The sequence below is a fragment of the Natator depressus genome, chromosome 17 (assembly GCF_965152275.1).
Source record: "Natator depressus isolate rNatDep1 chromosome 17, rNatDep2.hap1, whole genome shotgun sequence".
NCBI lineage: Eukaryota > Metazoa > Chordata > Testudines > Cheloniidae > Natator > Natator depressus.
This window is the reverse complement of record NC_134250.1, coordinates 6766827-6779743: the sequence shown is the minus strand read 5'-3', so window position 1 is coordinate 6779743 and position 12917 is coordinate 6766827. Positions and strand designations below refer to the sequence as shown.

Sequence of the window (12917 nt, the reverse complement as noted above, 5' to 3'; positions counted from 1 at the left end):
GGCAGCTTACAATGTATCTTAATTATCAGATTGTTTTGTGCTGCAGAATGCACTCCACTGGGCACTGAACCATTCAGTGTTTTTCAGCTAAAAAAGGCAAAAATAGTTCCAGAAGGAAGTATGCACACTACAATTAAACTATCAGGAAGGGACGTATTAAAGTAGTTACCTGTTTAAGATAGCAAGTGCCTTCCCCCCCCCCCCCCCGTCCCCGCCCAAAAGATCTTAGTGTTTTTGCCAAGTATATCCAGAAATAATACCACCAAATACTCAAATGAAGCCACCTCTGAGGTAGTAGCCAAGTGGGCAAATGAAACAGCACATTGAACAACAGTGGGGAAGGGAAATGTTACTCAAAGACATTAGGGAAAACTCCTACTTTTACAGAGATCAGGTCTCATCAGAAAAATCTGCACACAAAATGCATACACAACCTCAGTAGGTTAACACTCAGCCAACCCTTCAGAGAGTCTAACCTGTGACCACAAAGAGTCCAGGAGTTCCAAAATCTGATGCTTAGACCATTTCCTTTTTTCTGTCTTCACATCTTGGATTCCTTACACCAATTATTTAAAAAAAGATATTTTGTTTAAAGAAAAAGGTAGTTCGGTAACAAGAATAGTTACCTATCACAGGATTTACAAAACCAATGGGTCAAAAACAGCAGGACTCAAGTTGCCCTTCTCCAGCAATTCTATTTTAAACTAATAGCCTTTTATTACTGATGATGCATACTATTCTGAAGAGCTTCTAAATTCTGAATTCTACATTATTCCTCTAAGACACTGTCAGGCAGATTCAGGCCCCAAAAGATCAACTTGGTTAAGACAAGGTTTTAAAGAACCCAAGAGGAATACAAATATTTTTAAAGATTTCAATTATTGAGCTCCTGCACAAGAACCAGAAAGTGAAACTGACTTGAAATAGAAGTGATTAGTCCATTTTCATGGTGAAAGCTATGAGTGAGTTAAAAAGGCATAAAAACTGTAATCTATAATAAGTAAATGGCCTACACTGTGAAAAATTATAATGTTTTTAGTGTTCAGTTGTTATAATCTATGGTGTTAAAAAAATCAAAATCTTTTCCTGAGTTATCTGACAGTGTATTTCTAGATTACACCAATATTTAATATGATCAGCCACTCAGCATAGAATTTCCTCAGTTTATATTTTTAACTTTCAGACCATCACTGATGACTCTTTTCTTTATCCATGTGTTTTTCTGGCAGATATCTTTCTCTCTTCCATTTTAATCTCTAGTAACAACATGCTGACAACATAAAATCTAACATTATGAAGTTGCTATCACTTACAGACTGATTTTATGCTGCTGAATAGTGAGGACTCTTCTCGCATTCACCAAATCAATTACAAGCAAATGCTTTTGCATTTACTCTTTTTTTTCTCCTGGTTTCAGAGTAGCAGCCGTGTTAGTCTGTATTCGCAAAAAGAAAAGGAGTACTTGTGGCACCTTAGAGACTAACCAATTAATTTGAGCATAAGCTTTCGTGAGCTACGATGAAGCGAGCTGTAGCTCACGAAAGCTTATACTCAAATAAATTTGTTAGTCTCTAAGGTGCCACAAGTACTCCTTTTCTTTTTCTTTTTTTTCCTATTCTTTGGTTTTGTTTTGTTTTTTTTTTAAACAGAGTAATTTCTCATTTATGAAGCACCTGCTTTCTTAGATCTTGTCGATGCTAAAGCCTTCCACGCAACTTGTCTAGCACTACCGGTAGTATGCAACACTGGAGGAACTGTGTAGGTGCTAGGCAACTGCATCAAGAGTCCTAAGGTAAATGTACCATTAATGCAAAAGAAGTTACTCTAAGCTTATCGTAGTTTGAGCATCCATTCACCTCAGAGCACCAAGCATTTGGCGCAAAGGCTACACAAACACACATGTGGTTCCTACTATCTAATCCATTCCTCTAAAACCTAGAGTTGTAGAGAAGTAGAACTCCAAGGAGGAGAGAGAGGAAGGTAGTGATTGTGTATATACAAAGGCAATACACAAACTCCAGTTGCAGGCTAGATACCTCTCTTCTCTGAGAATAGCCTTTGTACATTTCCACTTGTGGCAGTTTAGTTAGGAGTCCTCAAGCCACTTATTTGGGTGTGGTACTGCTGCTTTTTAAAAAAAGGCTGCCCTCCCAAAAGAAGCAGCAGGTCTAGAAGCTAAGTTGTCAAAAATGTTGAGTAGTACCATGTGAGTTTATGAACACCAGGCAATAGCTCTACCGATTTACAGACAGGAAACATCATGAAACCATGAATTAACATGGTTAACACACAGCCTTAAACCATATGAGAGAAAGTCCCAGGACCCTCAGTGACTGTCACCCTATACGATGTTTAAATGTTGTACCGAGACGTTCTCAAAGCAGGTTAGGTTATATATTCTCCCCACACTGATGTCCAAAGGCTACAGAAAGTCTAGACCCCTTCCTAAGTGTTTTCATCCTTTGCACATGAAAACTAAAATTCCCCTTAACATTCTGGACAAGGAGTTCCATTTCCCTGAATGAGAAAAAGGTCTCCTGCAGAATAGCAGAAGATGGTGGTTTAAGGCAAGTGAAACTCAGATTCCAGTTTGGGAATCAGCATGAGACAAGGATACAGGTGTCACCTTTGTCCCTGTGAAATGCACTGAAAGGGCAGTGAACCAGTTGCTCACTCTTCTTGCAGATGTGATTGTGATTAAAAAGGCTGGCTTTATTGACAGGTGAGATAAAAAGAAGTCTCAACTTTGACTGATGGGAATATATTCATTTTATTTACTTCAGTCATTCCACTGTCAAATGGAAGGTAGTATGCTCAGATGCCAGGCAGATGCATCTTGACTGAAGGCAAGAACAAAATGGAAGATTAAATGTACAAAGTTGTCAAAGTTAGTTGACAAAGAAACAGATCACATCAGTAAGATTGTTATCCATTCCAAAAGCTCACTGCAATTTTTAAAAAGGCATTTTAACTAACATCTTCGTGGACTAAGGATTTTTTTTAAGCTTCTGAAGAACATCAGGTGAGATTCAGTCAGTCAAAGCCCTATGATGCAAGCAGCAACGAGTAATAATTACAGATTAGGATAGACGACAAAATAAAGAGGTCTGGGTGACCACTTGAAAATAGAAAGCCTTCTGTTAGACCCCCAGGAGAAAGTGCGTACTATTGTCTAGATTCTAGGAAAGGTAACTAGTATGACCAGAACCCTGTTTTGTCTGACTGACAGCTAGCGAAATTAGTGGGGGGGGGGGGGGCAAGAAGCCCTTTTCACTAGTCTAACGGGTACCGGTTATAACTTGTCTTGATCTGAAGCAAAATCAAAGGCACTGGTCTGTGCACCAAGCCGCAATGCAATCTCCTGATGTAAAATGTCATTTCTTCAATAGGTCCACCGCAGTCTGTTGTAGAGAATATTTCTGCGGGTCCTACAATCTGCAACTTAGATTGTGAGCACATTTCCTTTGCCAGCCAAATGGAAGGCCATGTGATGCACCCAATAAGCCAGGCTCCAGTCCCACAGGCAATTATTTTACAACAGAGTGGTTAGAGTACCTCTTTGCCTGTTATAAACCAATGCTGTTGTGTTGTCCACCAGTACTTCGACCATGCAAGGCTTGCTCAATGGCCAAGTATTTTAGATGGTTCTTAGTTTCAGAACAGTTACAAGGAGCTTGGCTTCCCATGTATGCATCACAGCGCACCATAAGATTCCAACAGTGAACCCCCCAGAGCAGATAAGATGCATCACAGATTACAACCACAGAGGGGATTCCCCTCTGCTCCTACCAACTAAAGGAGCTGGGCATTAAACACCCATTCCCTATCTTCACTAGCCATTCCATTAGTGCTGCTACCAATAAAGCTGCAATGGTGGGAAATATGTAGATAGATATCAGTTTATATGCAGCCTAGATGTCTCACTGTGACATGTGGTAACCTAAAAACAATGTATTCATATTCCAGCTCTAGAAATGTAGATAAACTGTAGGTTAATTTTACATTTTTAATACCACAATCATCTCATTAACCTTGTTACCCTTGAGTCCATTTTATTCCTGGGTCAAGGTTGGGGGGAGGGATAGCTCAGTGGTTTGAGCACTGGTCTGCTAAACCCAGGGTTGTCAGTTCAATCCCTGAGAGGGCCATTTAGGGATCTGGGACAACTATAGGGGATTAGTCCTGCTTTGAGCAGGGGGTTGGACTAGATGACCTCCTGAGGTCCCTTCCAACCCTGAGATTCTATGAAGACAGCAGCATTTCACCCTACAGATGGGTAGGGAAGGGACATTTTCCTTTGCTCTCCAATAGTAAAAAAAGAGAAAAACAGAACATTCTGGTAGATCCCATATGTAGATGAGAATAAAAATCCTACACCATACCCTTGGACATCTTGGAAAATACCCAAACTGGATAGATAACTTTTACTTACTTATTTCTAAAAATACTTTAATTAGGATCATTTTTCAGAGCTTTTCAATAGCCCAAATTTCTCAGGATTTGTCTCTAACTATATCAGTAGCTATTTTTAATTGCACAAGTTTTTGGAAGGCTGTGCCATTTTTTGTGACTACGGATTCTTTGTCCACAAACAATGAAACAATCTATCAACAGCTGCTCATCTCTCCAAACAGTGCGCTCATTGACCACACTGTGATGCCACTGCAATTCCTCAGACCCCATCTTAAGAAAAACATGCAAGACATTTATCTTTGTTTTAAAGTTATCTAGGTCTATGCCTCCCCAAGTACACTGAAGACAAACTGGGCCTTCCTCCCTAAATAACATTACACAGATCCATGACTAGTCACTGAAATTTCTACTGAGAGAGTTAAGTTACCTGACTAAATATTCAAAGCGTATAGAAGCTGTCAATAGTCATGGACTTAGCATGCTTTGGCTCTCTTTTTTTTTAAAATAAATATTTACAGTAACAGATTTGCCTTCTATTGTCACGACTTCCCAACATATTAATAAATTTAAGCGCATCCTATTATTTTCCACGAGTTAATCAGCATGCACTAACAGTTATAAAGAAACAGATTTATGAAGGAATTAAAATCGATTGGATAACAATGGATGCCATCTACCCATTTCTCTCCTGCTGAGTCCTTACCACACAGACTGCTTTAGTACTACATACAGCATACAGTAGTAACAATGAAATTATTTTATTTGTATGTGTTTAGTATATGGGACAAGCACAGATATGGGTTTTTACAGTTTCGTATTTTGTCCAATTCTCAGGGGTCCCCCGTGAACTCCCAAGATTTTAGCAGCATAGGAGAAATCTTAAAATAATTTCACAGCGTCTTTGTTCAGAAGTGGAAAGCCTTTGGACGAGTAAAGGACAAAACTTCCATTTCTCATCTGGATTTTATCACAACCAATTTAAAGTTTGGGAGACTCAAGGGAGGAAATATGTAAAAGACAAGCATGAATGCATGATGGATCCACCACCTATGAGAGCTCTGGGGGAAAACACTAGTCCTTGATATGATAAATGATAATTCAAACTTTCTGCTCATGGTTTATGCTGCTGTCAAAACCACTTTCTTGATGGAATGTCAAAGAGCCTTATACACAGTTTGAGATACAGCGTTCCTTATATTAGCAGGACTGTCTCTCACTTGACCTAGATCCTGCACTGAACTGCACACAAACAGTACTTCTAAAGAACCCTACTGACTTCAAAGGAACACTATGTGGGCAAAAGAGTCCACCAATACAGAGACGAGAACAGGATCAAGGCTTATGGGTTTGCACCTTGCACAGTGGGTCCTCTGGACGCTACTAGATTATAAATAAGAATTACTATAGTTTAACAGTATTAGTAAAAACAAGAGACAGTCTTAAAGAAAATACTGAAGATAGTGATTTATACCAGTGGTGGGCAACCGGCGGCCCGTCAGGGTAATCCACTGGCAGGCCGCGAGACAGTTTGTTTACACTGATCGTCCGCAGGCATGGCCGCCTGCAACTCCCAGTGGTCGCAGTTCGCCGTTCCCAGCCAATCGGAGCTGTGGGAAGCGGCAGCCAGCCCGTGCTGCTTCCCGCCACTCCCATTGGTCGGGAACAGCAAACCGCGACCACTGGGAGTTGCAGGCGGCCGGGCCTACGGACGATCAGCGTAAACAAACTGTCTCGCACCCTGCCAGCAGATTACCCCGATGGGCTACGTGCGGCCCCATGGGCTGCAGGTTGCCCACCACTGATTTATACACATTAAGTCACAGATTAATTCACAGGTAGCAATCTAAATCTAGGAGCAAACACACACCTCAGCCTCACATTCTGACAACCACACGGCCGAGAAGCCATTAGACAGCCTGCCTTTAATTGTATTCTTGGGGGGAGAAAAAAAATGTAAGTTTTAATTACCAAATATCCAGGCTCAGGAACAGACTTTTCCCTTTTTCTGCTCAATATTTAACAAGGTACTAGAAGGAATGAAACTCCTGCCATTCATAATTTTGTTATTTCAAAATAACCCTCATTTTGCCAGTCTGACAGAACCAAACGCATGCACTGTTTTCTCCTCTGAAGAAAATAGTATTGGGCACATTTTAACAACTGCAAGTACTGTTTCTATAAAAGTACTTTAACAACATTCTGAGCAATAACTATTTTTGAAAACTATTTAATCACAGTAAATTTTATGTGGAGCAACAGACTGTTGAAAGAGATGTGTAATCTACATGTAATCTAAAGGTGACGTAAAAGAAAACATTTTATCATTGTTTAATAGCTGAATAAAAATTTTGTAAGGTTGCATACAACCACACACAGAAATAAACTTCAGTAGACTATTTTTTATTAAATCTGTGTGCTTATAATTTATTATCGCAGCTTGCTGTTCAATATCTCCAGAAACAGCACTGTATTGGTACACAATATCTAGAGGAAGATAGCCTTAAAAAATAATGTTTTGATAACTAGACTGTTTTGCACATACAATAACTCACTGGTTAAATAAACAAAATAATTGTTTGGCAAAACTTCAATTTATAACAAAAGATATTAGAACAATGTTTCTAGTCTCTAAAAGAATTACTGCATTCAAAACTCACTGTAGAGGAAGATTAGATTCAGTTCACCATAAATTGAGTGCACATCAGTAAGTTCAATATTAAAAAGTTAATATAGAAAGTTTAATTTCCAATAGGAAATCTTGTGTTCACAAACTTACTTTTAAAACTGACTGTCTTTGAAGGTACTGCACAATTTAATTTTAAAGGTTAAGAACTCAAATTATGATTATTACATGTTTTATAAATATGTGAAGTTTCCACACACAACTTTACCAAGTGACTGATTTCCAAACAGCTAAAAATCAAACACTTCCTGTTGCATTGCATATTCAGTCTGTTCGAGAATGTAAGCAGGTTACATTTGTGATTCTTCCCCCTTCCCCCCATTTAAATACCAGAAGTTATAAAAGGACTTAATATATTCTTACCAGAAGTTAAAGAGATTTCAAAATCCTGAAAATTTAAATCTAAACTGAAAGCCAGTTCTGATACATTCACTCATTTTTCATAACATTTAGGGTATATTGCTCAGTTTTATGCCTCTTTACCCATCTGGGATAGTTTCCCTAAGTAAATGCAATGCTCAAAGCTTTAAAAATGCTTTTCACAATAAAAATATGTATATTTCACATACATCTAAGGTACCCCTTCAATCAACCCACAATTTTTCAGACACTCCAGGATCAATCACTATATTACTCTGAGTTATGGCAAGGAAAGAACTAAGCAGCCATATGTTTCTAAGCCTCTGAATTTCATCAGTCTTGTGTATATCAAACAGGTGCACTGCCTAGAACCCTTTATGTCCTATTTATATTATATCACCAAGAGATGCCTACAGCTCCTCAATAACAAGTAACATAAAAATGACCATAAATGCAATGCATTTAGCACAGAATATTATTCTCCCTTTTGTCCTTAGGCTTGGAAATCAAATCTTGAGAAAGGCAGATGACAGGGAGTAGTTAGTTAATTGTTTTAGAACCCTGCTAGCGGTCAGTATTCATCATTTAATAAGTATGCTTTCACTTCTCTATTCTGTCTTAATACTCTCCAGAAGGGATCCAAAAAAGATTATGAAAACAATGTATATCATAAGCATATAAGCCACTTCTACCCACCTATCTAAATAAGTGTGTGTGCCCTCCCACCTTGGACAACAGCAAGCAAATGTGGGAGAGAGGTATGTGAAAACTGCACTCCCCATCCTGGACACCAGCAAGTAATGGGGCTAATATATATGTGAAAACTATGAAGTAACAGGTAGTGCCATGAAAGGAAAAGCAAGGCAGCTCCTATCACATCAGGATGCAGAATTTCCTAATGACATTTTATACTGTAGATGGGGGAGCTGAGAAGGGACAAGCAAAGGAGATGCTGACTGCTGTAAGAGAACAGTGGCCTTGCAGCATCAGCAGCTGTCTAGACCCTTTGCACCTCAAAACACAGCTACTCTGTGCATGATCCAAACCAGCAAAACCTGCACAGAAGAGTAAAGGGTACTGAATGTTTCTGCTAAAACTGACATGTAAGTGCAGGACGATGCAGGAAACATACTACACCAGGAGGGTCTTACAACAGCTGCCGCCCAGCTCTTTGTAAAAAGGAAGAATAAGCAGCAGCCATGATACAAGAGCTGCTGTATCTGAGGTCTATAACTCTGGTGTCAGGAATGCCAAGGCACTTTGGGCCACTTATCCCTGACACACACTGACAGCTCCAGAAAGAGAGATTTACATGGGTCCCTCCCCTCAACCAGTGACCAACCTCCCTCCACCACACCCCCGCGACAGCCCCCTCCCCCCAGGGGGGGTTACGCCCCCTCCCCCGGGGGGGGTTACGCCCCCCGCGCCAGCCCCCTCCCCCCAGGGGGGGTTACGCCCCCTCCCCCGGGGGGGGTTACGCCCCCCGCGCCAGCCCCCTCCCCCCGGGGGGGGTTACGCCCCCTCCCCCCTGGGGGGGTTACGCCCCCCGCGCCAGCCCCCTCCCCCCGGGGGGGTTACGCCCCCTCCCCCGGCGGGGGTTACGCCCCCCGTACCAGCCCCCTCCCCCCGGGGGGGTTACGCCCCCTCCCCCGGCGGGGGGGGTTACGCCCCCCGTACCAGCCCCCTCCCCCCGGGGGGGTTACGCCCCCTCCCCCGGGGGGGGGTTACGCCCCCCGTACCAGCCCCCTCCCCCCAGGGGGGGTTACGCCCCCTCCCCCGGGGAGGGGTTACGCCCCCCGTACCAGCCCCCTCCCCCCAGGGGGGGTTACGCCCCCTCCCCCGGCGGGGGTTACGCCCCCCGTACCAGCCCCCTCCCCCGGGGTATCTTCTACATCCGTCCTCTCCTCCGTCCCCCGCACCCAACCGCTCCGCCTCTCCACCCACAGCCTGCCCTGCCCTGCCCCCCATCCCTTCAAGACCCCTCCCAGCTCCCCCCCCCACTCACCCCTGCGCAGGGCCTCGTCGTAGCTGAGGAAGCCGATGCGGGACTCCTTGGCGCCCATGGTGCGCTCAGTCCATGGCCCCCGCAGCCCGGCCGGCTGGGAGCCCGGGATGCGCCGCTAGCGACTCCCGAGCAGGAGGAGGAGGAGGAGGAGGAGGGGGCCGCCCGTCGTCTCCGCCACCGCCTCCATGCCGAGTCACGTGGGCTCCCCCGCCTGCCCTCTCCCGGGTCACGTGCCGGGGGAGTGTTGTGGTTCCGCCGCGGGCGCCGCCCCTAACGGACACGGCGCGCTGAAGCCACGCAGGGGACTCCCCGGGGGCGGGGCTGGAACGACCTCTGTCACGTGGGGCATAGAGCGCCCCGGTTGCGCGCGGGGCGTCGGGAGGGGAGGGGCTCGGGATAGGGGGCGGTTGGGGCCTCGCTGGGCCGTGGGGGAAGGGGACACATTGGGTGAGGGAGGGGCCACACTGGATGGGGCCGCAATGGAGAGAGGAGCTACACTGCATGGGGGGGAGGGATCTGGGGAGGGGCCTCAGTGAGGGGAGGGGACACTGGATGAGGCGGGGCCGCGCTGAGGGGAGGGGCCACTGGATGGGGAGGGGCCTTACTGCGGGAGGGGACACTGGATTGGGGGATGGGGAGGGGCCTCACGGGGGGAAGGGGACCCTGGATGGGGGAGGGGATACTCCGAAGGGAAGGGGACCACGGGAGGCGGTTTCCAGACATACCTGGTGATAGCGGATGTGCCACCATTAACGAAGGGACGTGAATTTCCCCCCTGAAATTCTCGGCTCCCTGATCCTGTGACAAGTATTAGAGCTTCTTTGCTAGGGAGGTTTCAGAGTAACAGCCCTGTTAGTCTGTATTCGCAAAAAGAAAAGGAGGACTTGTGGCACCTTAGAGGCTAACCAATTTTTTGGTGCCACAAGTCCTCCTTTTCTTTTTGCTAGGGAGTGCGCTCATAGCTCAATACGAGGGGAAGCCAGGGGTGGGAAGGAAACACTCTAAACTGGAGTAGACAAGCATCTTTAAACACCCCCAAACTCAGAGGGAAAATTGGATATTGATCTAAACTTTGTGGCTTGTATCCATTTACAATGAATGTCACTTTTATGTGCTTTTTCAATCTAAGAAGTGTATCCAGTTCAACGAATGCTGCTGCTATCACATGGCAGGAGCAAATTTCTGTTCCCTTATAAAGGGGTGCATTTAAATTGCATGAGACAGAATAAATGGCTTCCTTATAGGGCTCATGATTAAAAACACCCTTTACTGCCAGTTGCATTTTTTGGAGGGGGTGCGGGGGGGGAGATATTTGTTTTAGAACTCACTCCTTTTTTCTAAAGATTTTGAATGGACATTTCTAAGGTAAGAAAAAGTCATTTTTTCCCTTTTTTTAATCTATCCAACTCAGATAAGATTACGTTTGAAAGTATTAGGCCTAGAAACATACATACTCTGGGTCACTTCCAACTAGAAAATGTAGAAAACTGGTTTCTGTGGCCAATACATTCCAAGTATGGTTCATATAGGACACATAGCCTGTGGGAGAAGGTGGGAGTTGCAGCATCATCACAGTGTCATCTGACTTCTTAGCCCAATACTTGGAGTTTCCTTTTGAGTACTCTCCTTACCATATCAAATAGATCTCAGGGAAGATGAAAAGCCAATTAGATAGAAGCTATTTTATTATTAATAATACTGTGTGCCGGATGCTTTTTAAAACAAATTTCACTTCAGTGAAATTCAGAGATGATATGCAAGTTACTCGCAATAAAGTTAGTTTAAAAAGGCCAAACGCATCCCTCATGTAACTACTGAAGCTGATGAAATTACACCAGGCCTGAATTTGGCCCAAGGAATCGAATTTCTTGTTTGTGGTATCCGTCTTCTGTCTCTAGGCTTGCAATTAGATTTGTTTCAGGGACCATCACTGTTACATGTATGCACAAGGGGCCTAAGGCACTACCACAAGACAAATAACAATAGTGATTGATCATAAAAAAGTATATGTTAAATTGTGGAAAGTCTACTTTAACTCACACCTTCTTGCATGTGCCTGCTAGTTGCTTTTCATGCAACATACCAGTCTTTCATACCCTCAGTGTGAAAAATGCAGCATTTTAGACTCAACTCTCTTACATTCATTTATGCTCGCACCATTTTACATGTGCCCTCTAAAGAGGGGCCACAGTCCCTCCCTTGAACTGCTTCTAGTCTACATTAAGACATTCATTTTTAAAATTCAAATCAAAGTGTTTGCACAATGGGCAATCCCAGGTTTAACAATAAAAGAAAAAGTTCCAGACTGGGAAAACAAACTGAGGCTTTGTGATTGGTAGGTCTATGTCCACCTTAAATTAACTGTTCTCATAGGCACCAAAGCAGGTTAATAGAGTTAAGATTTTAAACACTAATGTAGAATTTGATACACCATTTCATTTATAATGAAGCCTGGTCTTGGAGAGCAAACTTATATAGTTCCCTTCCACTAACATTTTATATCTAATTAAAATTAAATTGAGACACAGTAAGTTTAGATCTATATTAGATTAATTCACTGTATCTGTTCATCTAGGAACATGCCACCCATCCATAATGATGACAACTGTAAAAGACCACTATTCTTTTGACTGATTTGATTTATTGTATTTATGCTTTGTTACACACAATGCTTGGTCTCATTTTATTTCATTATTCACTGACTATTTAGCACCTATTTTCTCTTAAAGGACTTGGCATAATTATAAAATACCTGTGTGAAGAGTAGTGTGTGATAACTGCTGCATATGTGATACAGGGTGTGGGATACATGTTTCCTACATAGATATCTTCAATCACCTCGGTCACCCAGTAGCATTTCTGCCACCCTTTGCTTGTTAGCCCCCCCAGGCTGATGGAAGAACATCACAATAGTCTGATCAACAGCGCCATGGTGATAGGGTTGCAGTAAGCAGACAATGAAAGGAATTTAGATTTGGGCATCTGGTGAAGACATTTGATCTTCAAAATTGATTTGAATTAAAAACAAGCTGATGAGGTGGAGGCCCAGATGAAACAAGGGAGTAAGGGAGTGCACCAGAGTGAGACGTGTGGCAGCATGAGAACATCCGTTGCAAGACCCAAAAAGAACTGTTCAGTAAGGGTGGTTAAACAGATAAATCCCTACAAAAGAGACAAAGCGGATGAATAGAGGAGGAATTGTCAAGATATTGCCAGGACTCAGGGAACATGGGATTAAAGAATAGCAGTACCAAAACCAACAACACTGATACTAAGGCAATGGTCGATAGAGGAGCGTTTCACCTCTAAACTTCAACAGGATAATGGTGCATGGCACTCAAGACTCCCTTGTTTCCAAGCACTCCTAGGTATTTCCCTTTTAATACCACTTCTCTGTGAGTCTTTTTATTGGTACAGATACAAGGCTATTATTACTACTGCCAATTACCGTACATA

The 12917-nt window shown here is 43.2% G+C and overlaps 1 protein-coding gene across 5 annotated transcripts in view; it reads right to left on the bottom strand.

The window, feature by feature from the left end:
• USP32 (ubiquitin specific peptidase 32) overlaps nucleotides 1-9674 on the bottom strand; it is a 148763-nt gene extending 139089 nt beyond the window's left edge. For 3 of the 5 annotated variants that reach the window (XM_074974362.1, XM_074974365.1, XM_074974363.1), the window contains exon 1: nucleotides 9462-9669. In XM_074974362.1, the coding sequence (XP_074830463.1) occupies nucleotides 9462-9519 (58 nt within the window). In that variant the 5' untranslated portion in view covers nucleotides 9520-9669. Of the gene's footprint in view, nucleotides 1-9461 lie in introns of all 5 variants that reach the window. The other 2 variants (XM_074974367.1, XM_074974364.1) reach the window with 2 other exon arrangements.
• Nucleotides 9675-12917: the final 3243 nt, after the last annotated feature.